Genomic DNA, 24,782 nt, shown 5'->3' with positions numbered 1-24,782 from the left:
CCCATGCGGAGGCCTCGCACAAAAGCCCACCTCGATAAGCTTCTGCCTTGCTTCGAAAAAAATCCTGGTAGTACCGCACTGCTACACCAAAATCCCACGTTCAAGTTCTGCCTGTCGCACCGTGCCCGAGCAAATCGTCAAGCCGACAACAGCATCCCACGACAGTAACCAGAACAGGAACTTCATACGTCAATGGCGGCCCCTCACGGATAGACTGCCAAGCGCCAAGGGATTTAAGAAGCAGGGTAAGGAATTAAAGCTCTTGATATTGCCGCTTTAGCAGGGATAAGAATCGGACAAGCCCTCTTAGCAAAAAGCCCTAAGCGGTGGGGAGCAAAGGGTGGTGGAGGCGAGGGTGGGGAGCAGCCAATGCTCGAGCAGATCCAAGTGGATGCCAGTAGATCCACAAACGACGCGCACCAAGTGAAAATCGTCATCATATCTGCCAATGACAATAAATTTGTTGCCTGCCCTCTTCGTGAAACACCAATGACGGTTGATTGTTCCTGAGCTGCCAGCGGGCCTGCGGTGTACCCTAACTCGTCAGAATTCTTTGGCCCCTCAGGTCCCCATCCAGCTTCACACATGGGCCCATTTCCACACACACACTAACATTTTCATCTCACTACGTCAGAGGCGCATGTTGCATCCGGAATGCGGCGGATAGCTCTCGAGCAATCATCGTGTGTACAGCGAAACAAAATGCTCCGCATAACCCACACGGTCGACTGAAACAGTCGCGATAGTCGCACCGGCGATTGTTCACACTTCATGCCCACCGCGAGACGAGGCTCGCTCGTTCTCCGAAAAAGGGCTCACACCCCGGTCGGACACCTGCAAAATGATGTTATCTGGCAAACGAACGGTGATAGTCCGATCTGAGTATCTAGTACTCTGTACGCTGTGACAGCTATCGATGACGACCACACGTGCGGCGCCTCCCGCAGAGGGATCAGAAGATCAGTCTGTAGAATGACGTCGCAGCTGTCACTTGCCCGTCCATCGATATATCGTATATCAGGGGCTGTATGCCCGTGTATAGCCGCTATAGCGTCGAAAAATCTGATGCCTGTCTGAGCTTCAGAGGGCTAAATCTGACACCATTCCCCATCGGTAGTACTGTGCATCACTGCATGCAGCCTATCATCTTCTTCTACGCCGAAACCCACCATATTGCATTGGTCTCGGTGTCCAAGCAAAACTTCGGACACCTTCAGAGACCCATGCTGAGTTGTAGAGACAGCGGGCCGATGCCGATTTTTCTCGGTCAGCTTTGGGCGTAAGCTTCGGGATCAAACTGTTTGAGGTAACCGGCCCGCCTGCCGGGCAGAAAGGTCTTGGCTAGCCGGCGAAGCTCCGATGGGACAGTAACGTCGGAAAGATGGAAAAGAAAAATCTGCAAGCACACATCGAATACCGAAACGATTGGTTGGTTTGAAGTGGTGGAACGAATTTGCGAATGAGAATGAAGTTAGTCATCGTGTTAGTATGTGTTGAGTGCCAAGTGTTAATGGTACTCAATATTAAGTAATAGGAATATGTGATGAGCTTTCGACATGATCAGACGTGGAAGTTCCGTGATGTAGAGAAGCCTGCCAGTAAAATGCAGAGTGTGTAGACCAGCATTATACCAAAATTCCAGAGCCGGATACACAGGAGGAAACAGGTCGGGAAGCCGATGGCTTAAGTACAGCAGACTCGGCACGCCGGTGCCGATAGGGCTCGGTGTATGCCGGAGGGCCCGGAAGTAGTCACGAGGCAGAGAAGAGAATAGAATCACGGACGCGTCTCAGGGGCAAGATTCCACAGAGATCTTATTAAAACCTGAGACTTGTCTAGATGCTTCAGTGCAATTAACTCATGCAGTGACGTGGGAGATCTGAAAGGTCAGGCGAACACCTTCTCATTGGACGCATGTTTCGTAAAATAAGGCGTATGCAGTATAGGAGATTGCAATGAAATCATCAGCCCTGCTAGGAATATAGAATGATACACATTACAATAAAGGGGGAAAGAGATTGGTTTCAGAATTTCTTCAAAGTTGAAACTACAATCCCCTCCACGTTGCGTATCTTCAGTGCGATAGTCATGTCTCTACTTGAGCTCTATTGGTGCCGTCAAAAGCAGAGCAGGGTGTCTCAGTTCGTCTATATCTCATGGCTTCTTCCTAGGTGCGAGATTATCAGATTGAATCAATATCATATTCTGCAAAAGCATATAGGCCTATATTGCACTTGAGTTCAAAATGGAAGTTATCGATGGCGCATTCCCGGTCAAATCACGTTACAAGAAACCATCTGAATACCATATATATATTAGTAGACTTGATCATCACATCGGTACTCATGCATGCGCTTTTCGAAGCAAAGGCTTCCTGCTTCCGAGGCTGCTCACTTCACTGTATTTGCCTACTAGCAACTATGGAGCGTGACGGGTACTGTATCAACAAAGAAATTTCCCATTTTGAAGGCTTGCGGGAAAGCGCTACGGCCATCAGATAACTGCGCAATGATAATATATGATTGAAGATCGTCGGCCTACGTCCCAGATCAGCTTCACGCATCGAGACCCAAAATAATTGATGCCTTGCCGCCTGAAAGTTCTGGCTTTCGTCCCTAGCTTAGTTTGCATGGTTTGCAATTTACTCGGCAATGTTTCTATATTCTTCTTTCATGGAGTTGAGACGCATTCAGCATTCCATATTTGGAAACGTATGCAGAATGTCTCTGCATGTTTATTCTGATCGTCCAGCCCTTGTTCCATTTGTTCTGGAAAGCGTGTGTCACAACATCGCGCCCCTTGCTTGGCTTGTTACATGGGTCTCAGATTCAATTCATTTTCTGCAGGTCTCGGCCCAATAATGTCTGAAGTTGTATTAACTCGATACTTTTAATTAAACATTTCAATCCAGACTGCATATGCAAGGGGAACAGAAGGGAAGAAAAATGTTCATCTGATGTGTTGCCACCTCCATACTTGATGTGCAAATCGGACTCTCCGCTGTCTGTTTTCAAGTCCCCGATCGAGCAAGTCCATAAGAATCCATGGAGAGCTGTCAAAACGAGTTCAGAAATGGTTCACCTCATGGGGATCATGAGTTGATATACGTAGATCAATTGTCGGGGATGTCCGACAATATTGATTCCCAGATCATATCCGATGTAGAGAAATGAATACCCAGAGAATTTAAAGGGGCTTAAGGGGGCACTCTTTGTGTCGCTGTGAAATGTTCATAGGAAAATTGTAGGTGGTTGTTCTGCCATGAAAGTAGACTCCGCACCAACCGACCTCACTGGAACTTGGCAGCTCCCGCAAGTTCCGCAACAAAGTCGGCCGAGAAACGCGGTCGCCCGAATCGGATCCCCGCAATGGTTCCCCAGGCTTTGCGGTTCAGCACAATGGAGCACCGTTCGTTATCGTTTATCCGACCAACGAGTGCCCCCCGATTGCTGCGAGCCCCATTTCAATTCGCTGTCCATTATCCCGAGGTCCATTCATGCGGTCAGCCTAAGCCCAACTTGTAACCTCGTCTCTTGAATTTCTGGGACAAGACTTTTACTATCTCGCACACATATATAACTTCCTTCAAACCTCTGGTTTCTCTTCTACCCTTCGATCAGTTCGTCTTGCCACGGAAACACTTCCTACCACTTCTCTTCTTTCATTTCCCTTCCAAGATGAGCAAAGGCAAGCTCACCGGCGCCGATGTCGCCCAGCACAACTCCCGCGACTCTTGCTGGGTCATTGTCCATGGAAAGGCGTACGATGTGACCGAATTCTTACCAGGTATAGTAAATCGCGGACTATCAGGCTTAGAGTGATCTAACGGCGGCAACAGAACATCCCGGAGGCCAGAAGATCATCCTGAAGTACGCAGGCAAGGATGCGACCGAGGAATTCGAGCCCATTCATCCCCCAGACACTCTAGACAAATACCTCGATGGCTCGAAGCACCTGGGCGAGGTCGATATGAGCACCGTTGAACAAGAAGAGAAAGTTGCCGACCCCGAAGAAACAGAGCGGCAAGAGCGGATTAAGCGGATGCCCCCGCTGCAAGCATGCTACAACCTGATGGACTTTGAGGCCGTCGCACGGGATGTGATGAAGAAGACCGCATGGGCATACTACTCTAGTGGTGCCGATGATGAAATTGTAGGTGGTGACATTACGGATCTCAGTATGCCAACATGCTAATTCGACCGCTCTAGACGATGCGTGAAAACCACTCTGCCTTCCACAAGATCTGGTTCCGTCCTCAGATTCTCGTTGATGTGGAGAATGTCGACTTCTCCACGACCATGCTCGGAACGAAGACATCGATTCCCTTCTACGTGACCGCCACTGCCCTCGGAAAGCTGGGTAACCCTGAGGGTGAAGTGGTGCTCACTCGCGCCGCCCACGACCACGATGTCATCCAGATGATTCCCACATTAGCTTCCTGCTCCTTTGACGAGATCGTCGACGCCAAGAAGGGTGACCAGGTACAATGGCTGCAGCTTTACGTGAACAAGGACCGCGAAATCACCAAGCGCATTGTCCAACATGCTGAAGCCCGCGGCTGCAAGGGTCTATTCATCACCGTAGATGCCCCTCAACTCGGCCGTCGTGAGAAGGACATGCGTTCCAAGTTCTCCGACGCGGGCTCCAACGTCCAAGCCAGCGGAGGCGATGCCGTTGATCGCTCCCAGGGTGCCGCCAGAGCCATCTCGTCGTTCATCGACCCCTCGCTTTCCTGGAAGGACATCCCCTGGTTCCAGTCCATCACAAAAATGCCCATCGTCCTGAAGGGCGTCCAGCGCGTCGAAGACGTCCTCCGTGCCGCCGAGATGGGCCTGGACGGTGTCGTCCTTTCCAACCACGGCGGTCGCCAGCTGGACACCGCACCCTCCGGCATCGAAGTCCTCGCAGATGTCATGCCCATCCTCCGGGAGCGCGGCTGGGAGAACAAGATCGAGATCTTCATTGACGGCGGTGTCCGTCGATCCACGGATATCCTGAAGGCCCTATGTCTGGGCGCCCGTGGTGTAGGTATCGGACGGCCATTCCTGTACGCCATGTCCACGTACGGCCAGGCCGGTGTGGACCGCGCGATGCAACTTCTCAAGGACGAGATGGAAATGAACATGCGTTTGATTGGAGCCACCAAGATCTCAGACCTCAACCCCAGCCTGATCGATGTGCGTGGCCTGAGCAGCGGTCACCATGCTTCTGTTCCCTCGGACACCTTGACCCTCCGTGCCTACGATCCTCTCCAGGCTCCTCGGTTTAGCGAGAAGGCTAAGCTCTAGTGGTGGAAGATTCTCTTCATCTTTGCGCCTCTGGGTTTCTTGGCCTCCTCTCCTTTTACATGTCCTTCTCACGAAGTTTGTTATGTTGTTGACGGTCGTTGGTCGATAGATTCGCCACTTAGCCGATTGTATATACCCCATCGTCAGACTTGGACCGACGATATATGATGGCGATTCCTGTACATTTAGTGAAAAGACGTTATACACTACCAGATATATAGACGTGATGTCTGGGTTACAAATAGAAACACAAAGAATACATCCCAAATTTGAATAACTTTTATCATCTGCTTTCAAATAGTCCCATACAGGAATTAAGAATAATTATAAGAGGTAACGCCGCTAAAACACAAAGCATAGCGCACCAAACGACCCTATGTACATGCACACGTCAATCATTACCTCCCCAGGCTATTTACAAACCCCAAAATCTAGACTGACATGACTCTGTCAGTCTTATAAAACCACGACCTGCGGCTTATTTGACAATCCTTTCGAATCACGAGACATGCAAGCTGCATTCACCATCCATCCGCAGCCGCGATTTTCACCCCCCCAAACCTTAGCCCACACCACTCCCAAAACACCATAGATCACGACCCGGGCCGAGTCAACCCATCCGGAAATATCGAATAGGTCTCGGAGGAAGCCAAAGAGCGAGCTGAACCGGCCATTACGGGCCCGTCGTCGCCGCGACGCACAGAGTCGTTCCCACGCTTTCTGCGCCTCGTCCCAATAGACTGGCTCCATGCCGTAAGCGGCGTGGATGTGCCCAAATACGTGGAGGGCGGGCTTGACGCGCCATGCTTCTGTGAGGAGGAATGGGCAGCCGGTGGAGTAGACGGGGGAGAGGTCGAGATGGGATTGTGGTGGGGTGTGAGTGACGAGGATGTCGGTCTTTAGAGGTACGGTGCCTGACCAGGCGTCGTAGTGGGGTGGATAGGTGAAGGCATGTTCGGGGCCGAAGGGTACAAGGGCGGGGATTTGAGGGGCGCCGTAGATGGTGAGAGAGCGGGCGCGAGAGCCGGTGGATGAAGGTGTGGGGAAGGAGATGGTGACAGCGGAGTGTTGGAGGTAGTGGATGTCGCCCCAGTCGATACGGTGGGGACTTTCGAGGTCATCGATGGAGCGAAGAGAAGCTGTAGAGGAGGAGACCGTTGCGAAAGATTTGTCCCGGTCTTCTTCCAGTCGTGACCGTACGTCAAAGTAGCTGTCGTGATTACCGCAAATGACTACCTTGTGGGGATGTGGTAGTCCTTGGAGCCAGTCTACCGCTGCTTGGATCTCGCGCACGCTGCCATCATTGCATAGATCGCCAGCGTGAATTAAAAGATCACCGTCTGGCACATCGTCCCACTCGAGGGTGTGGGTGTCGGAGATACAGACTACTCGGATCGGGTGGGCGTCTGGTGGAGGTAATCGAGGTGGTCCGCGGAGTCTGAGGAGAATATGGTGGAGAGGATAGAGGAAAGCGGCAAGTGGGGAGGCGAGGAAGTAATCTGGTATAGGACGGCGATGGTAGGGGGAGGTCATTGTTGAGGAGGATTTAGGGTGCAGAAGGCAAGTGTAGGCCGAGGGAGACCCAAAGGTAGTCTTTATCCTCGACTCAGGGCTGCTTGGCGGCTTGCCTGAAGGTGGAGAAATTGTTCAGCGGAGGTCACTGACGTTGTCCACAGTTCAGCCAATCGGAGGCTTCGTCACCTCCATGAGACCAGGCTAATTTCAAGTTCGTTGGCATTCTCACCACCAATGCCAGCACTTTGTGGTTAGATATTAAGCTTTGTGTAATGATGTGGATATATTCTTGAGTATACATGTGTTCCGTGCAATATTCCACAGCTTTTAAAGCCACATGCTTCATTCAAGCTGGGCATCTGCGGGGAAACGGCATCCGAGGTACGAAGTACTGTGTAGTATATACAATACCTCATCCAACTTAAACCTAGGTAACTACTAGTCTTGCTCCGCTATGTTTGAAATTATACAGAGTACTATCTGGTGACTTTCCGAAGCAGTCATCTGACTGGGTTGACTTTGTCGTCAGGGTCTTATTGGTGCTTATCAATCAAAAAACCGAGATGTCACATCAAAAAATTCTCATCATATCACGGAATAAGTATCAAATCGTGTTTACCCTTAGAGACCTGCATTCTTAACTCCAATGCTGTAGTGATATTCTGTCATGTATTATCTCAGCAGTGGCCGGAGCGCCACCAACGCAAGTAGTCGTTTACCTCCATGGTCAAGAACGCGTACGTACTACTGCTCCATTTTCTTTTCCACCATCCTAAGAAACGTCACCATGATAAATTCATAGAAAACGCTGTATTTTTCTGATAGTTAGTTAACTAGTAACGTAACCGGTAAGCCGCTCGGCCTTGTAAGCTGCTCGGCCACCTCTGTATCCCATATAAAATAGCATATTTTTAAATACTAATATCTCAACAAACTTCTATTCTATCTATTGATAATTTTATTTATAGTCTATTATATACTATACTAATAATCTTTTAAATTTTAGAGCTTTAACAGTCTTTTATTACCAGAGTAATATATATTACTGCGTATTTTTTAGTATTTATTAAATATAGCTATAATTTATATTTACAGAACTCGAGTTCTCTTAGTATTTGAGTTTTATATAAAGAATATCTATACTAATTCTGTACCAAATACGCAGATGGATAGAATATAAATTTGTTAAGATATTGATATTTGAAAATATGCTATTTTATATGGGATACAGAGATGGCCGAGCAGCTTACAAGGCCGAGCGGCTTACCGGTTACGTTATATGGCCGATTACGTCAGCCCTGGAGATTGATCTTTATATTCTGTATTAGGAATAGTGCATACTCTGGTCCTATCTACCGCTAATCATATCGGTTAGGCGGTCTTTTGTTCTGCCCGCTTAAATCCAACCTCTCCATCTCATCCCAACTCCCCGTCTTTTAGTTGCTGCTTTAGCCCTATTGCCTGTCTCATCTTGTACAGTATTATTCTTGTGCATAGTCTCTCATTATGGATGGATCTGACTCTGTTGAGTCGCGGTGGCTTACACAACTGGCTGCCATGCGGCAGGCCATCGCAGAGCTAAAGCTTCCGAAAGACCCCGCGACAGACCAGCTTGGCTATGGCAGTGACTTGGATCTAGATCTTGACGAGGACTATTCTTCGCCCGGTACCGTCGACGATATTTGGGATGTCATCAGCTCCGACGATGAGTCTAGTGCTGATTTCGAGGAGCTCGATGATTTTGCTTCTCCCTCGGCGTCATCTTATGACCAGTTTTGGCTAGAGCAGAAATGCCAGAGCCTAACATCTCAGAAGCCCGGACTGAGTGCCAATGAGCTAGCCCAACAGATCACAGCTGCGCTAGCGACCGATAGCGGAGACGATGAGCTGCAAATGTCCCTGGCTGAGATCGTTGGGTTCGATGACCTGGACTTTGTGATTGAGTTGATCGCACACCGGACGGAAATCCTCAGGAGCGTTCACACTGGCCCAGAGGCGCAAACAGACGGTCTTTTCTCAGGAAGGTTGCAGACAAGGGCAGAACGGGAACAGGCTCTGCGACAGCAGGACTTCGAACACAAGAATGCACCATTAATGCCGGCGCAAACGAGACAGGAGCCACAGTATCCCCATGTTTTTAAGTCGCATGACAATAGGAACATACTTTCGTTTAGTGGAAAGAAATATGGTCTGCCTCTTGGGAGCAAACAGATAGATGAGCAGAAATATACCGAAGTGGAGGTTCCAGCATCTAGGGTAGGCACTTTGGGAGCCACGCAAAAGCTGGTGCAGATATCTTCATTGGATGGTCTATGTCAAGGCACCTTCAAAGGCTACAAATCACTGAACAGAATGCAAAGTTTGCTGTATGAAGTTGCTTACAAAACAAGCGAAAATATGCTTATTTGTGCTCCAACTGGTGCCGGTAAGACGGACGCCGCGATGCTGACGATTCTCAATGCCATTGGGAAGAATACTATTCCAAATCCTGTTGAACAACCGGAGGCAACAGAGTTTGCCGTTCTGGTGGATGACTTTAAGATTGTTTATGTGGCTCCGATGAAGGCGCTGGCTGCTGAAGTCACTGAGAAGCTTGGGAAGCGATTGGCCTGGCTCGGTATCCAGGTCCGTGAACTGACTGGTGACATGCAACTGACAAAGCGCGAGATCGTAGAAACACAAATCATTGTTACCACCCCTGAGAAATGGGACGTGGTAACACGGAAGAGCACTGGAGACACTGAGCTTGTACAGAAAGTACGGTTGCTGATCATCGATGAAGTTCATATGCTCCACGACGAGCGTGGTGCCGTTATCGAATCTTTGGTAGCCCGTACGCAACGTCAGGTCGAGAGTACGCAATCACTCATCCGTATCGTTGGTCTTTCTGCCACTCTGCCCAACTATCTTGATGTCGCCGATTTCCTCAAGGTGAATAAGATGGCTGGTCTATTCTACTTTGACAGTTCGTTCCGACCTGTTCCTCTTGAGCAACACTTCATTGGCGTTAAAGGAAAGCCTGGCTCCAAACAGTCTCGAGAAAACATCGATGTTGTATCTTACGAGAAAGTGCGCGATATGCTTGAAAGAGGACATCAGGTCATGGTCTTCGTGCATTCGCGGAAAGATACTGTCTTAACTGCTCGAATGTTGAAACAAATGGCTGCTGATGAGGGCTGTGAGAATCTCTTCAGCTGCCAAGATCACGAAAATTACTCAAATGGGCTTAGGGATATGAAACATGCTCGTGCTCGTGAATTGCGGGACCTGTTTGCCAGTGGTTTTGGAACCCATCATGCTGGAATGAGCCGGAGCGACCGCAATTTGATGGAACGTATGTTCGCTGAAGGTCTGATTAAAGTTCTTTGCTGTACCGCCACACTGGCATGGGGTGTCAACCTTCCTGCTGCTGCGGTTGTTATTAAAGGCACACAATTATACAATCCCCAGGAGGGAAAGTTCGTCGACCTTGGCATTCTCGATGTCCTTCAGATCTTTGGTCGTGCTGGTCGTCCCCAGTTCCAAGACACGGGTATCGGCTTCATTTGTACCACACATGATAAGCTGCACCACTATCTCTCTGCAGTGACTTCTCAGCAGCCGATTGAGTCTCGTTTCTCTAGCCGACTTGTAGACAATCTAAATGCCGAGATTTCTCTTGGCACGGTCACCTCCGTCCCAGAAGCAGTGCAGTGGCTAGGATATTCTTACCTCTTTGTGCGCATGAAGCGTGAGCCTAGGAATTATGGCATTGAATGGGCTGAGATACGTGACGATCCCATGTTGGTCCAAAGGCGTCGCCAATTGATCATTCAGGCTGCCCTCGTATTGCAAAAAAGTCAAATGATCATCTTCAACGAACGGACAGAGGAGCTTCGAGCGAAGGATGTTGGCCGCATTGCAAGCCAGTACTACGTTCTGCAGAACAGCATCGAAATTTTCAACGAATTAATGCGTGCCGAAGCAGGAGAAGCAGACGTGCTGAAAATGATCAGCATGAGTGGTGAATTCGACAATATCCAATCGAGAGAAAACGAGTCAAAGGAGCTGGACAGGCTACGGGAAGAAGCCGTTCAGACAGAAATAGAGGGTGGAAATGATTCTCCTCATGCAAAAACCAATATTCTGCTACAGTCCTATATCTCTCGTGCTAAGGTTGAAGATTTCGCATTGGTGTCGGACACCGGCTATGTTGCACAAAATGCAGCTCGTATATGCCGCGCTCTATTCATGATTGCATTGAACCGACGTTGGGGCTACCAATGCCAAGTTCTGTTGTCGATGTGCAAGTCCATTGAGAAGCAGATCTGGCCTTTCGATCACCCATTCCATCAGTTTGATCTTCCCCAGCCTGTCCTCAGAAATCTGGATGAGAGGCTGCCCAGTTCCTCTATAGAATCGATGAGAGACATGGATGTTGCAGAGATCGGACAGCTGGTTCACAACCAGAAAATGGGCAAGACTCTAGCAAAATTATTAGACAATTTCCCTACCCTCAGCGTGGAGGCTGAAATCGCACCTCTGAACCGCGACGTCCTGCGCATCCGCCTATGCCTCTATCCCGAGTATACTTGGAATGACAGGCATCATGGAGCTTCAGAGTCGTACTGGGTCTGGGTAGAGAACTCGGAAACCTCCGAGATCTACCACCATGAGTATTTCATCCTGAGCCGAAAGAAACTTCATGACGAGCACGAGCTCAACTTTACCATCCCACTTTCGGACCCATTACCAAGTCAAATTTACGTCCGTGCGATATCAGATCGATGGTTAGGTGCGGAAACGGTAACTCCAGTCTCATTCCAACACCTTATTCGTCCCGACACAGAGAGCGTTTATACAGATCTTCTTAATCTCCAACCACTGCCTATTTCTGCTCTCAAAAATCCCATTCTCGAGGAACTCTATGGACAGCGATTCCAGTTCTTTAACCCGATGCAAACACAGATTTTCCACCTTCTCTATCACACTTCTGCCAACGTCCTCCTAGGCTCCCCTACCGGAAGTGGAAAGACGGTGGCTGCAGAACTAGCTATGTGGTGGGCGTTTAGGGAAAAGCCTGGGTCGAAGGTTGTGTACATCGCACCGATGAAAGCACTCGTCCGCGAGCGAGTCCACGACTGGAAAAAGCGCCTCACAGGGCCTATGGGCCTGAAGTTGGTCGAGTTGACTGGTGATAATACTCCGGACACGCGAACCATTCGAGATGCAGACATCATTATCACAACACCTGAGAAATGGGACGGTATCTCTCGTAGTTGGCAGACCAGAGATTACGTTCGCAAGGTCAGCTTGGTGATCATTGATGAAATCCACTTGCTAGGCGGTGACCGAGGACCTATTCTTGAGATCATTGTATCTCGAATGAATTACATTGCTTCACAGTCTAAGGGATCCGTTCGGCTGATGGGTATGTCCACTGCTTGTGCAAATGCCACAGATTTGGCGAATTGGCTGGGTGTGAAAGAAGGGCTATACAACTTCCGGCACTCTGTGCGTCCTGTGCCTCTCGAGATTTACATTGATGGCTTCCCTGAGCAACGTGGATTCTGTCCACTCATGCAGTCTATGAACCGACCAACTTTTCTGGCTATCAAAAACCACTCTCCAGAAAAGCCCGTGATTGTTTTCGTCGCTTCCCGTAGGCAGACTCGTCTAACTGCCAAGGATCTGATCAATTATTGCGGAATGGAAGATAATCCTCGTCGATTTGTTCGTATGTCGGAGGATGATTTAGAGTTGAATCTCACGCGAGTCAAGGACGATGCCTTGCGTGAGGCGCTCAGCTTCGGCATCGGTCTGCACCATGCTGGTTTGGTGGAATCTGATCGTCAGCTAGCCGAGGAGCTTTTCGCAAACAACAAGATACAAATTCTTGTCGCGACTAGTACTCTGGCATGGGGTGTTAACCTTCCAGCACACCTTGTGGTTGTCAAAGGAACCCAGTTCTTCGATGCAAAGATTGAGGGTTATAGGGACATGGACTTGACTGACGTTCTGCAAATGCTGGGTCGTGCAGGTCGTCCGCAGTTCGACTCGTCTGGTATTGCTCGAATTTTCACTCAAGACTCAAAGAAAGCCTTTTACAAGCATTTCTTACACACTGGGTTCCCAGTAGAATCTACTTTGCACAAAGTCCTCGATAACCACTTGGGAGCCGAAGTTTCTGCAGGAACAATTACAACAAAACAGGATGCACTGGATTATCTGACGTGGACGTTTTTCTTCCGGAGACTGCATAAGAACCCTTCGTACTATGGCTTGGAGATCTCGGCCGAGGAGCACAATACTATCGCCGCTCAGACTATCGCCCAAGATTTCATGATTGACCTGGTCGATAAGTCGCTCGGCGAATTAGCAACGTCATCATGTGTTTTGCTTGATTCCGCCACAGGTGAAGTCGACCCGACACCATTTGGCAAGGTGATGAGCTACTACTATTTGTCACACAAGACAATTCGGTATCTCATGGCACATGCAAAGCCGAATCCTACATTCCATGATGTCTTGAGCTGGATGTGTTCCGCGACAGAATTTGACGAGTTGCCTGTTCGACATAATGAAGATCTCATTAACGCAGAGTTGGCTCAGAACCTACCGCTATCTGTTGAATCGATGGGAGACCTACCAATGTGGGATCCCCACGTGAAAGCATTCTTATTGCTTCAAGCCTACATGTCGCGAATTGATCTTCCGATTTCCGATTATGTCGGAGATCAGACCTCTGTTTTAGATCAGGGCATCCGTATTCTGCAAGCTTCGATCGATGTCATGGCCGAATTAGGCTACCTGCATGCTTGTCAAATGCTCATGTCCCTGCTTCAATGCATTAAGTCAGCTAGGTGGCCTGAAGATATCCCACTGTCGATTCTTCCAGGCGTTGGTGTTAGCGCCAAAGCACCCTTCCTCCCAGGTTCCCTCGCTGCGCTCTCATCTCTACCTACGGGTGCTGTGTCAACTCTCTCCAAGAAATTACAGCTTCCTCCTTCCCAGGCCGCCCAATTTACCAAAGCTGCCTCCTATCTGCCGAATCTGTCGGTATCAGTCTCCAAGGTCTCGTCAACTGGTATTAGTGTATCCTTGACCAGACGCAACCCCGCAATGGACTCGGGATACAGAATCTACGCACCTCGATTCCCAAAGCCACAAACAGAAGGTTTCTTCTTGATCGTCTGCAGCGCAGCCTCAGACGGTAAAGATGGAGAACTACTTGCTCTAAAGAGAATCTCCTGGCCCCCTGTCGAGAAGCAACGCAACAACCGCGGCAACAATAACGCCGGATCGAGCAAGCCCGGAGAGAAAAACAATCATAGAGGTGGACCTCCTCTCACAATCCGGTCGTCTGTCAAATTCCCAGATACGGCAGCTAAGAATGGCATCAAGGTCAAGGTCATCAGCGATTCGTATCCTGGCATGGAATGGACGCTACCAACCGTGGAAGTGGATATGGGTCCTGAAAAACAGGTCGTCGCAGAGTCGGCCAATTACCCAGAGAAGAGTTGAATGGTTTTCTATGCATAGAAATAGAGATTTAAACAGAAGTCTTTGAAACAATTCAATTGGATGATCTAAGCCAAAATACATGAACAAATGGGAGTATATAAAATGCACGGAATGGATGAACCTAACCGAAGAGAAAAATGTAGAACACCTAATCATCGACCACTACTCCTGTCCTTTTAAAGATAATCCAAGCTCTCATGAGAAGAAATGCAAAAGAAGATCCGGCTTTCGCTTTCGGCGCCGCCAAAAAAAAAAAAAAAAGAAGAAGAAGAAGAAGTCATGAAGTGAGAAAAGAAAGACTGAACGTGAAGTTCTGTTCAAAGGAATGGATGGAAACGCAAATCGCCGTCAATGACACAACGAATATGCCCAGTGTAAACCGGAAAGGAAAAGAAAAGAAAAACAAACCCCATCAGTCCCAATGCTAGTTTCCAAGGCAGAGAGATATAGAACAAAAAGGTCGTGAAAATGGGAAGGCCAAAATCAGTCGCTACTCCGGCGCCAGATGCGACAGGATCTCCAAGAGAGAGAAAAGCAGCAAGTATCAAACCCAAGTACATCATACACTTTCAATACGAGCATCCTGAGAATTGCCATGTCGATGACCATGCTGCCCATTCACCATTTGGGGGGTTCTAGCTCGGGGAGGGAGACGGTCTGGCCGCCGTCCCACGGGGACCAAGACTTGCTTTCTCTTTGAGACGGAGACAGATCTTGCGATGGAGATCTCGATGGTCGGGAGGGGATCGGCCGGCTCTGGTTCTTGTTCGTCGTGTTCCTGTTCGGCTTCTGACTCCGGTTCCTCTTGCGGGCTGGGATCTGCGGGTTCATGTTCATCCGTCGTCTTGTCGCCTTCTTCGGTCTTGGTTTCGTTGGCGAGAGGCATGCGGATGGTCTCTGCTGGTGAGACAGCAGATTTATTACTATCCGACGGAGATAACGGAGAGAATCTTTGTTGGACGGCGGCAAGAGGTGAGAGGATCGGAGACGATGCCGTCGACTCACTGTTCGCTGGCTCGGGCTGTAGTTCTTGCGTATTGAGCGAGAGCGCTGGGGTTGACTTCTGCGATTTTATTTCGTCTGCGGATTGTTTCCGCTTGTTGATGATCTCCCATTCTGGCTCGCCTTTGGGGTCGACGTAGGTTTGGACTGGCTTGAGCTTTTGCAGGAGGAATTTTTCGTCTTCTGAGTTGATGGTTGTGCTTGAGATGAATGAGGATACTGAGTCTTGGGGCTTATGGAAGCTTCTTGCGTCGCTGCGAACCATGAGGAGAATGTGATCTTGTTCATTGGGCAAGTCTTCCTGTGGTGACTCTGCTCTGGATACTTGGTTTCGGAGCAAGGGACTGGGGCCTCGTGGGAGGCATTGCGTGCCTAGCACCTTGGAAGCTTTGCTCTTGTGTGTTGCTGGGAATAGTGAGAGTCTGGGGGAGTTTGAGCGTGTAGGCGAGGTGGCCCTTCGTCGGGGTGGGGGCAGATCTGGCGATGGCGGTGATGCCTGGTGTGGGTTTAGTATTTGGTAGGTGACGTATATCGCAGGGGATGTTGAATATTTTACCTCAGCGTTGGGAGCGCTCATATTTTCCAGGGTTTTGCTGCGTCTGTTCAACGGGGAAGGTTCGTTTTGCTTGAGTAGAGCGCTGAACATGACGCTGTATCTTTCCATCTCAACACTGGGGATATCGACCTGCAGTAGAGGTCCCGACTTCGACTCCGCAGGCTGTTGTCCATCCTGAGCTTGCACCTGTGCGACACTGATATTTTGCTGCTTCTCTTCGGCCTTGACCTCCGGCTCAAGACACGGCCATGCCTCTGTATTCATGACATGGTTAGATTTCGCCTCGCGAGTCTGATAGTCGATGGAATGCGAAGAGCCCTGCGCAAGAGGCGCCTGACTACCCTGAACCTGGACCTGGTAAAAAGGCTGACTTGCACCCGACGCAACAGCATTCTTCGCCTTGAACAAGCCGCCGATTTTCCTCCACTTGCTCGGCTTGCGCTGAATCTGCGGGGCTGCTTTGGGGCGTTCGCGCGCAGATTCCAGCGCTTTCTCTTGCATCTGGGAGAAGGTGTTCTGTGGATCCACCAAGCGGGGACTACCTAGAGCGATCCCGATCATGTTTTCTTCCGAGCCATTTTCGCTGTTTGTCGGCGATTTTATCGCTTCAGCTGCAGGCACCGCTATGCGAAAATCGAACCCAGGCCCGGGTACCTCTACCTTGCTGTCCTGTTGACATGCGACTGATGTCCGGGGGCGCTGGGTGTCGTAATGGGCCTGCTTGATCGGCCGATGGTGCGTTGTGCTACCATTTTTCAAGGCCTTGAGGTCATTTCGTGGTGCTGCGTCTGTATGCTTAAAGATGGGATTGGAAATGTCTGTTTCCCGTGGGGCACGGGGTTTCCCCAGAAAGAGACCTCTGGCCATTTGCGCGATTTTGCGGCTCAGCGATGCTGAATTTTAGTGATAGTGAGAGCTGATGGATCCAGACAAAGAATTGAATTCAGATAAAGAAACTAAACGAGTGATAGTGTGTGAAGGTAAGCTGACATGAGACTCTATCTCAGCATCGGAAACGAAGGTAATAATAACAATAATAAAAGGAACGGACAGCCTTCCAGAAGGCCCTGAATGGTGAAACAGCACACGAAAGAAGGAAAAGAGCCAGTCAGTCCATGATAAAAGGAAAAGGAGGGTTCAAGGATGAAGAGGGTTTGGACGCAAGTGGAGATTGTCGCAGAGTTATGGATCGATCTAATCAGACACGGGTTGGCTATGTGTCGCAATTTAATTTCCAGTAGATTGGACGAAACGAGATCTTCTCAAACAAACCAACGACAGTCTCAGGCCGATGCTGTGCCCGTTGATCAAGCGCCGGGGCGCTTGAGCCCAGACTGTCACAAAGAGGTCCCTCGGCCCCTCCATTGGACAACGCATGGGAGGAACGTGGACAGCCTGGTCCTCATAGCCCTTATGGACTGGTAGCGGTGGATGGAGTCCTTCATTCCCCCGTATCCTATCACGATGCTTATCTGGAAGGTTGCAAATGAGCGTTGAAGCTGCGAAATTAAGGGAGGGCATCGTAAGTGACCCACTCCAGTGGCCTTTTAGCCTAGGTCAGTCTAGCGGGAGTGGCATGATTGGACTCTCATCTCCCGTGCCCTAACTGCCAGATTAGCGTCAAAGCGTCGGCGGAGACTTTCGTTTGCGTTATAGCTTCACTCCGTCATTGAAACAGCAATGGGTGGATGTACAGACTCAGAGGTAGACAGTAAGGATCTTTGGTCCGATGCACTCGGACTGGAAGAGGGAGGGCTCCGTACCAAGGTCCTCATTATCAGCATAGATTAGAGATAAAGGTGGGTACAGAGCAATTGGAGATGGAAGGAAAAAGCGAAAAAAAGAAATGGGGCGAGCCGGGATCGAACCAGCGACCTCACGATTACCAGGTGGTGACTGAGTTGACACTTCAGTCGTGCGCTCTCCCAACTGAGCTATCACCCCATTACATGTTAAATTGCGGACTCAAATTATTATATTATCCAAAGTTACCATAAATTGAAAGGCACTTTTAATGCCTGGCTGATGCCCATTGAACATTCGGCCCTTAAGGGCAATACTAGTAGGGACTAGTACTTCCTTCTCGTTCTCCCATGTTGCGGCATATGGGCGCATGAAAGGTTCCTTGTGTACTTCGCGCTAATGACGGCCCTCATTTTCCTCGATATCCTGGTGACAATTCTTCCAATCCTGGCAATTGGCAAGATTGCCTATCGCACTCGGGATATTTAGTGTCCTTTATAAAATCCTTGTTTGTGAGAAGATCTTTGACCTTATGAAACTGCAGGGGACAGGACCAGCACACCATAGCACTGCTGATGATCGGCGACGACGACGTTGGGTTGGAATCAGTCAATTATTGTCAGCGAATGAGGGATGGCTGTCTCGTGACCCCGTAGCTTTCTTCAAACATCCTGTTTGTCCTCCCCACCTCTTACCACTAAAACTAGAAGTACAGGAACATGAATAGCGAGATATTTCCATCATAACCAAGGCTTTCTCGCGGGTGTAAGGTTTCCAGTTCTCATGCACTATATATCTTGTACTTATTGCTCTGCAAGGTTGCCTATGCACGGGAGCAGCCAGTCCCAAGGGACGAACAAAGAAAGAGGATAATGCGAGAGGGGTTACCTGTAACTGCAGATATAAGATTACTTGGAGAGAGCTACATGCACACTACGAACAAGATCATTTCAAAAAATAGATTGTATTGTTAATTAACATAAGAGATCCAACCAACCATTGCGCTGCGCTGATATCAAAACAAACGGAAAACAAAATGTATGACTCGTAGAACAAAAGCTATAGGAAAAAACCACGAGATGGCCTCACCAAACAAGATTGAAGAAGAGCACAACAGAAGAACCAAACGTGATGGCGAATTAAGCAAAAGTAGTAAAAGGGACTCGTCCAGTCAATGGCTAGCCACGTCTACTTTTTTCGGTAGAAAATGAGTTAATTATCAAAAGTACAAACCAAGCATAATACAAGAAGGTAGCCCGTCTCTTTGAACAGTTAGATGGTAATAGAAAAAGCATCGGCTCATTTCGTTCGTTGTCATCCCCATCGTTGTTGCAGTTGCCAATAGACTTCGCGGGCTCAAGAGCAAAGATCACCATAAGAGAAAAAGCGAAAACATAACCAGGGTATAATCCCAAAATTTTTAACACAGAAATTAACGTCGGCGACAGAGCAACCTCACTCGGATCGCCCAGCCCGTCCAATCACCAGAGAGCTCAACCATTATACAGCGTCCCCAGCCTGGTTAAGGTAAAATTAAACATTGCGAGAGCAATCATAGAATCGTCAACATCGAGTGGTCTCGTAAGTCCGTGTTTCCGGAAGTGCCTGAGGTTTGAAGAAAAGAAAAGCCAAAACGATTTAGTTGAGCAATGGAACCCTACTTTGCTTCTTTTTCAGTAAGGCTCCAGATCATCTGTCCATCCAGCATCACTCCCCGCTACACGGACGACATTCGGGTTTACCGCTGGCTCGTCTGGGCTAACGCTTCGGATGCCTTTCGGCTTCTTTCCTGCCAAGTCGTCAAGGGCCATTCGCTTGCCATGGGCAGCCCGAAGCTTGGCATAGTAAACGTCACTAGCGTCAGCTTCGGACTCAGACCCACTGTCGAATGTCTCCCAGTTCTCCGACCCAGAGTTGCCGGTATTGATGGTTGACGCATTTGACACTTGTCTCGGGGCCGGCGGGGGAGCATGCTGCAGATAAGGGTTCGATCGCGGGTATCCCATGGAATTCAAGGACAAGGACGAGGCTGAAGATTGTGTTGATTGAGAGAATCCGGTAGATCGCTGTGAGAAAGCAGAAGAGCTGATAAATGAGCGTTGGTTACGATCGTCATAGACATCTTCCGGGCTGACTGGCCGGACAAAAGTATTGGACAGTGCACTAGCACTTCGTGGAGGCTCGAACAAGTAGCTGCTTCGCTCATCTCGTGATTCTCCGCCAGTCAATGCGCGCATCCTTGGTGGCGGAGCACGAGTTGGAATTTTGCCGTTCATTGTGTTAGAGGAATAAAGGCCTGGGGTACCACTCCGCGCAGGGGAGTTGCTCCCATGAGGCATGTTGCTCAAGGGGACGCGAGCGGGAATCTTCGAAGGAGACTTTGCTCCGGCCCTAGATGGAGCTCGGGATGGTCCAATGGTGTTGTATTTCATTGAACCATGTCCAGTAGGAGTTTTCGTAGCAGCCCGGGGGGGAAGAGGTCCTCTCATCACGCTGGCAGGGCGAGAAGGGGGCTGTTGCCTCATAGATCCTCCCCGCACACTTCCTGGCCCGGCAGATGGTGTCTTAGAGCGAGGCGGAGGTTTGGCGACGACTGGAGTGAGCTCATCGAGATATCTTTCTCCGTGAACGAGGAACGGTCGCCCATACTCGTCCTCGAAGTTCTCTAATTCTTTCCGCAGATCCGCTTCCACCTTAGGGAGCTCCTTAGCAATCCTCTTTCTCATTTTCTCCTCTCTCAAGAGCTTTCCTGGATCACGTCTTTGTCCACTGGCTCCACGCGCCATGAGACGAGATGCATCTTGACTTGACACAGCCAGAGCCTCTTTGTCTGCCAGGAGGCTACGGTGCCTCTCTACAAGTTGCAAGACTGAAGCACGCTGTTCCTTCAATGCCTCCAGCCGGGTAATTTCAGCCTCATGCGCTTCTAACAAAGCGTCACTGTAAACATCAGAAAAGGCAGGAGTGAAGTCAAGCATTTCTTCCTCTGAGTAGTAGAGACTATCCCAGAGCTCTTGCAGTCGGCATCGCGCATCTTCGACAAATAGATGTAGGTTCTGTTTTTTGAGTTCGTTGAGGCGTCCCAGTTCTTCTTCAAATTCGTTGATTGTACGGAGACCACAGCCACGGTTCGCCGAAAGGAACGCTTTTCTATCACACTCCTCAACTCCAAAGCGCTCCCAGAGTGCCTCCACGGCATTTCTGAGTTCTGAAATCTTCCGCTCTCGACTTCTCTTCTCCTCCAGCAGCTTTTCTCGCTTTGCCTTCAAATGGGCCAGGTCGGATTGGTGAAGTCCCAACTGTTCGGGGGACTCTTTGTAGTGCTTGACGATGTTGGAATCGGTTTGGGCCTGAGGCGTTCCGAGCTCAGCCCAGAGCTTGATGATCTCTTCGCAAATGGTCTTGACAAACTCGAAACGTCGCTCATATTCTTCGTAAACTCTTGAAAACTCGTCGTTCAAATCATCCACGTATTGGCGAGACAAATTAAAACTGGGTGATAACGCAGATCCCGGTGCTGTAGGTGGGAGAGCAATGGTAACAAAAGATGCTTCGAGGTGAGATGAGTATGACTCGAGAGCCACAACGAGTTCTGCACGTCGTTAGCAAGCCATTCGATCATTAGCGGCAGCATAACATACTCTTGACTTGTTCAAAGCGCTCGTGATGTAATTTGCTGAGCGCATTATGCTTTTCGCGGAGGAAAGCAAGGCAGCGTTTGAGGGGATAAGTAATACGCAAGTCATCGCGATTCAGCTGATACTCGCCATTGGCCTTCTCGTCTTCTAAAGACTCCTCCATTTGCTCGATTGCAATTATGAGTTGTCGCGCTTCCTCCGTCATCTCATTTTTTTCACTATTACTTCCATTAACATCCGAGAACCCTTTCCATCAGGCTGAAAAGCCAGGAAAACTCACTTGTCAACAAGCTTGAGATGATTGTTTAGAGTATCGGATAGCGCACTGAAAAGCTATAGTTGTTTGTTAATATCAGTTGACAAACAAGGAAGAGTCAAGCAAGCCAACCTCCGCCTCTCGAGAGTCGCGCTCATGGCTTGGAACGCCGATCTCATCATAGATTCCATGCAGCTGAGCGACAATATTGTTGACCTGGGTGGTCAAGTAGCTGGTGTCGACGGCCATTGTGTATGCCGGCGCTTTATGTTAACAAAAGAAATAAAACGAGAGTATTTTCACGTCTTTAAGGTTTCGTGATCATGTAGTCTCTGGCGGCGATGCGCCTTCAGCACTGCAGCTGTGAGACACCAAAATCCACCAGCGTGAATCTGCAACAACAGCAAACGATTGACTCAGAGGTCGGATGTCATCTGCGAGAACAAGGGGCTACCCGCAGGCTTTATGTATAGCTGAGCACTTGCAGACGTATGCAAGGGTGGAGAGGGGAAGAGAGGGGGAATCAATCGAAGCAGTGATGCGATGGGATAGAACAATAATAATAGTGCCGCTACCTCGAGATGCAGCCGCGATCGAGATTCCCTCCCGGCCCCTGTTGATGGCGTTCCGTTACTCCAGCAACAGCCCACTCAGCTCCTCACCGCCCCGTTCTGCCATGGTTTAGCTCACCGCCCGCTCCACGTCTGGACTCCAACTGCTTGCCTAAAGTAGATCAGATCTGATAGATCAGACGTCACCAAAGTCAGCCAGTTGTTTTAACTTCTCTGTGTCCGCAAATCTTTCTATAGACTGCTATTCCTTCTTCCTTCTCACCCCACAGCCCCATCATCCTTTGTTGCCAAAATTACCACCTATTCATCACCATGCAGAAGGCTGCACAGCAGTCTTGGGGTTCGTACTAAGCATTACCCCGATATATTCTCAAAGACAATATACGTTACTAACAACAACCTCTCTCCCACTCCAGAGCTCGAAAATGCCATCAGCCTCATAGATCCCCAACGAGACGCCCTTTACCAGTACGATGAAGAAACACACAAAGCCCTTAGCGCGGAGCGCCCATGGGCTAAAGACCCCCACTATTTCAAATCGATACGGATCTCAGCCGTCGCGCTGCTGAAGATGGTGATGCACGCACGCTCAGGTGGATCGCTCGAAGTCATGGGCTTAATGCAAGGCTACATCCTGCCAGAAACCTTTGTCGTAACCGATGCATTTCGCCTCCCCGTCGAAGGAACAGAGACTCGAGTGAACGCCCAAGATGAAGCAAACGAATACATGGTGTCTTATCTGCAGGCATGTCGGGATGCGGGACGGATGGAAAATGCAGTCGGCTGGTATCACAGTCACCCCGGGTATGGTTGCTGGTTATCAGGGATCGATGTTACCACGCAGGATATGCAGCAGCTCGGCGGGCCGTTTGTTGCCGTGGTCATTGATCCAGAGCGGACCATTTCGGCGGGGAAGGTAGATATCGGGGCGTTTAGAACGTTCCCTAAGGATTACACGCCACCCAAAGAAGAGCAAGAGGATGATGAGTACCAGACGGTACCGCTTAACAAGGCGGAGGACTTTGGAGCACACGCATCCCATTACTATTCGCTTGAGGTATCGCTTTTTAAGAGCGTTCTTGATACCGAGATTCTGTCACTTCTGTGGAACAAATACTGGGTCGCTACCCTCAGTCAGAGCCCTCTATTTACCACCCGTGATTATGGTAGCAAACAGATGATGGATCTTAGCCAGAAAGTTAGACGGGCCGCTCGCGGCATTGAAAGCAATCCCTCACGGACCGCACCCACTACTGTCAAAGATCAACAATTGGAAAAGGTTGTGCGAGATGGGCAGAGGATTGTATCGGAGGAAGTGAAGGGTCTTCTGGCAGCTGAAGTTAAAATGAAGCTCTTCCAAGGCATCGGAGAGAACAGCAAGGCAGAAACATAAGCAACCATAGTTCCAACTGAAACAGATATTATGAATGGTGACACGACTCTACGTTGGGTTTTCAGCTTCTACCGAGCGTTTATTTCAGTGTCAACGACACTTCTGGGCCCATATATGTGAGATGATCCTGGGCAACACGACGATTTATGACGACATCTGCGCATTTTACTTGTATAATTTCTTCCCATGGATGTAACACATAAGACTAAACATATATACCTTCGTAGTTAAACAGGTAGGTACAAGAACAGAAAGATTCACACTTGGAGTGTACAAAGCTGGGACAACATACAATGTTATCCTATGTCATGACGTATCATTATCAATCGTGAACGAGACCACAGTCCCGTGGAAACCCTTATCATGAGGCCGGGGAACCAAGACACGGACGACAATCTTATACAAAAAAAGGAAACCAGGCCGAGCCACTGTACAAAACGATCGAGACGGTCAAGAATATATGCAGGTAAATGATGAGATAAAGAAAGAATCAAGGGACTGTAAGACCGCTGGGATGGTGAAGGCGGAAAAGAACAAAAGAGATGGCAGAGCTGTGCCAGGGTTAAGTTGGTAGCGTCTGAAGGTAAAGAGTGGTCCCGTCCACAGGATTGAAGATAAAAGACAATAAACAACAGGTCGAGGGTATCACAAGCTTCCGCTGCAATCGTTCTATCACATGCGATTCAAGTAGCTGTGGGGCGCTAAAGTCGGGGAGTTCGTATAATCTTCGAAGCCCCCTCAACTTGTCCTTTTTATTCTTTTTATTTTTTTTTTTTTTTAAAAAAAATATTTTTTGTTTGTCAGGCTGTTCGATAGACCAATTTGGGACGATATGCTCAGGATGATTGAATGATCATCTGGCGCCCGGACCGTAACCTTTCAATTTAGACAATGGCATGGACATGAACGTCGTGTCATATAACATCAAAGCAGCTTGAAGGAGACGTCAAGGAATCCTGGTGAGCGGTTGGAGCAAGGATGCACTGGCACTGTCGAGCAGCGCAAGTATGCCTTGCAGGTTGATCCCAGGTTCCAATATGCCGCGTCATCTAATTTGATAAGGCCATGTCGACTGATCCTTCTCTCGCACGGTCGCATAGATGGTAGACGGCGTTGTTCTAGTGAGTCGTTGTAAACGCCAGGGATTTTATCGCCGCCAATCACCTCGCATAGAAGCCATTGGTGTGGGTGATCGCTCGTGATAAACTTTGTCGGGTTTCCGGTGGAACAACTCGGCACGTGCGTAGTGGATGCAGCGACAGGGGTCTCCACGTATTGCAATCTATACCCCGACGGACAAACGGAATTCGCCGGCT

At 49.2% G+C, this 24,782-nt stretch overlaps 6 protein-coding genes and 1 non-coding gene across 7 annotated transcripts; 3 read left to right on the top strand and 4 right to left on the bottom strand.

Annotated features, from left to right (window-relative positions):
• The first annotated feature begins 3,558 nt into the window (after nucleotides 1-3,558).
• Nucleotides 3,559-5,521, top strand: BDV37DRAFT_243064 (L-lactate dehydrogenase (cytochrome)). Its single transcript, XM_032081390.1, has 3 exons — nucleotides 3,559-3,786; nucleotides 3,839-4,152; nucleotides 4,209-5,521. The coding sequence occupies exons 1-3, from the start codon at nucleotides 3,678-3,680 to the stop codon at nucleotides 5,286-5,288; spliced, it is 1,503 nt and encodes a 500-aa protein (XP_031943693.1). The 5' UTR covers nucleotides 3,559-3,677; the 3' UTR covers nucleotides 5,289-5,521.
• Nucleotides 5,522-5,631: 110 nt separating this feature from the next.
• Nucleotides 5,632-6,950, bottom strand: BDV37DRAFT_243063 (metallophosphatase domain-containing protein). The gene has a single exon (XM_032081389.1). It carries the CDS (start codon nucleotides 6,819-6,821, stop codon nucleotides 5,745-5,747), a length of 1,077 nt encoding a protein of 358 aa, XP_031943692.1. The 5' UTR covers nucleotides 6,822-6,950; the 3' UTR covers nucleotides 5,632-5,744.
• Nucleotides 6,951-8,218: 1,268 nt separating this feature from the next.
• BDV37DRAFT_243062 (RNA helicase SLH1) lies at nucleotides 8,219-14,373 on the top strand. The gene has a single exon (XM_032081388.1). It carries the CDS (start codon nucleotides 8,310-8,312, stop codon nucleotides 14,304-14,306), a length of 5,997 nt encoding a protein of 1,998 aa, XP_031943691.1. The 5' UTR covers nucleotides 8,219-8,309; the 3' UTR covers nucleotides 14,307-14,373.
• A 124-nt stretch (nucleotides 14,374-14,497) lies between these two features.
• BDV37DRAFT_243061 (uncharacterized protein) lies at nucleotides 14,498-17,339 on the bottom strand. The gene has a single exon (XM_032081387.1). It carries the CDS (start codon nucleotides 16,729-16,731, stop codon nucleotides 14,866-14,868), a length of 1,866 nt encoding a protein of 621 aa, XP_031943690.1. The 5' UTR covers nucleotides 16,732-17,339; the 3' UTR covers nucleotides 14,498-14,865.
• Nucleotides 17,340-17,711: 372 nt separating this feature from the next.
• BDV37DRAFT_t72 lies at nucleotides 17,712-17,808 on the bottom strand. The gene has a single exon. It is a non-coding gene; the product is annotated as a tRNA-Phe (tRNA).
• Nucleotides 17,809-19,131: 1,323 nt separating this feature from the next.
• BDV37DRAFT_63511 (putative microtubule associated protein (Ase1)) lies at nucleotides 19,132-22,197 on the bottom strand. The gene is made up of 4 exons (XM_032090982.1): nucleotides 21,634-22,197; nucleotides 21,526-21,578; nucleotides 21,249-21,463; nucleotides 19,132-21,199 (listed from the first exon to the last, which is right to left on the bottom strand). The coding sequence occupies exons 1-4, from the start codon at nucleotides 21,748-21,750 to the stop codon at nucleotides 19,281-19,283; spliced, it is 2,304 nt and encodes a 767-aa protein (XP_031943689.1). The 5' UTR covers nucleotides 21,751-22,197; the 3' UTR covers nucleotides 19,132-19,280.
• A 188-nt stretch (nucleotides 22,198-22,385) lies between these two features.
• Nucleotides 22,386-23,466, top strand: BDV37DRAFT_269983 (Mov34/MPN/PAD-1 family protein; the record flags this gene model as incomplete). The annotated part of the gene is made up of 2 exons (XM_032084469.1): nucleotides 22,386-22,413; nucleotides 22,490-23,466. 2 exons carry the CDS (start codon nucleotides 22,386-22,388, stop codon nucleotides 23,464-23,466), a joined length of 1,005 nt encoding a protein of 334 aa, XP_031943688.1.
• Nucleotides 23,467-24,782: the final 1,316 nt, after the last annotated feature.

Source organism: Aspergillus pseudonomiae (genome assembly GCF_009193645.1).
Source record: "Aspergillus pseudonomiae strain CBS 119388 unplaced genomic scaffold BDV37scaffold_17, whole genome shotgun sequence".
Taxonomy (NCBI): domain Eukaryota; kingdom Fungi; phylum Ascomycota; class Eurotiomycetes; order Eurotiales; family Aspergillaceae; genus Aspergillus; species Aspergillus pseudonomiae.
The sequence above is the reverse complement of the archived record's forward strand: the minus strand, read 5'-3'. Positions and strand labels throughout refer to the sequence as shown.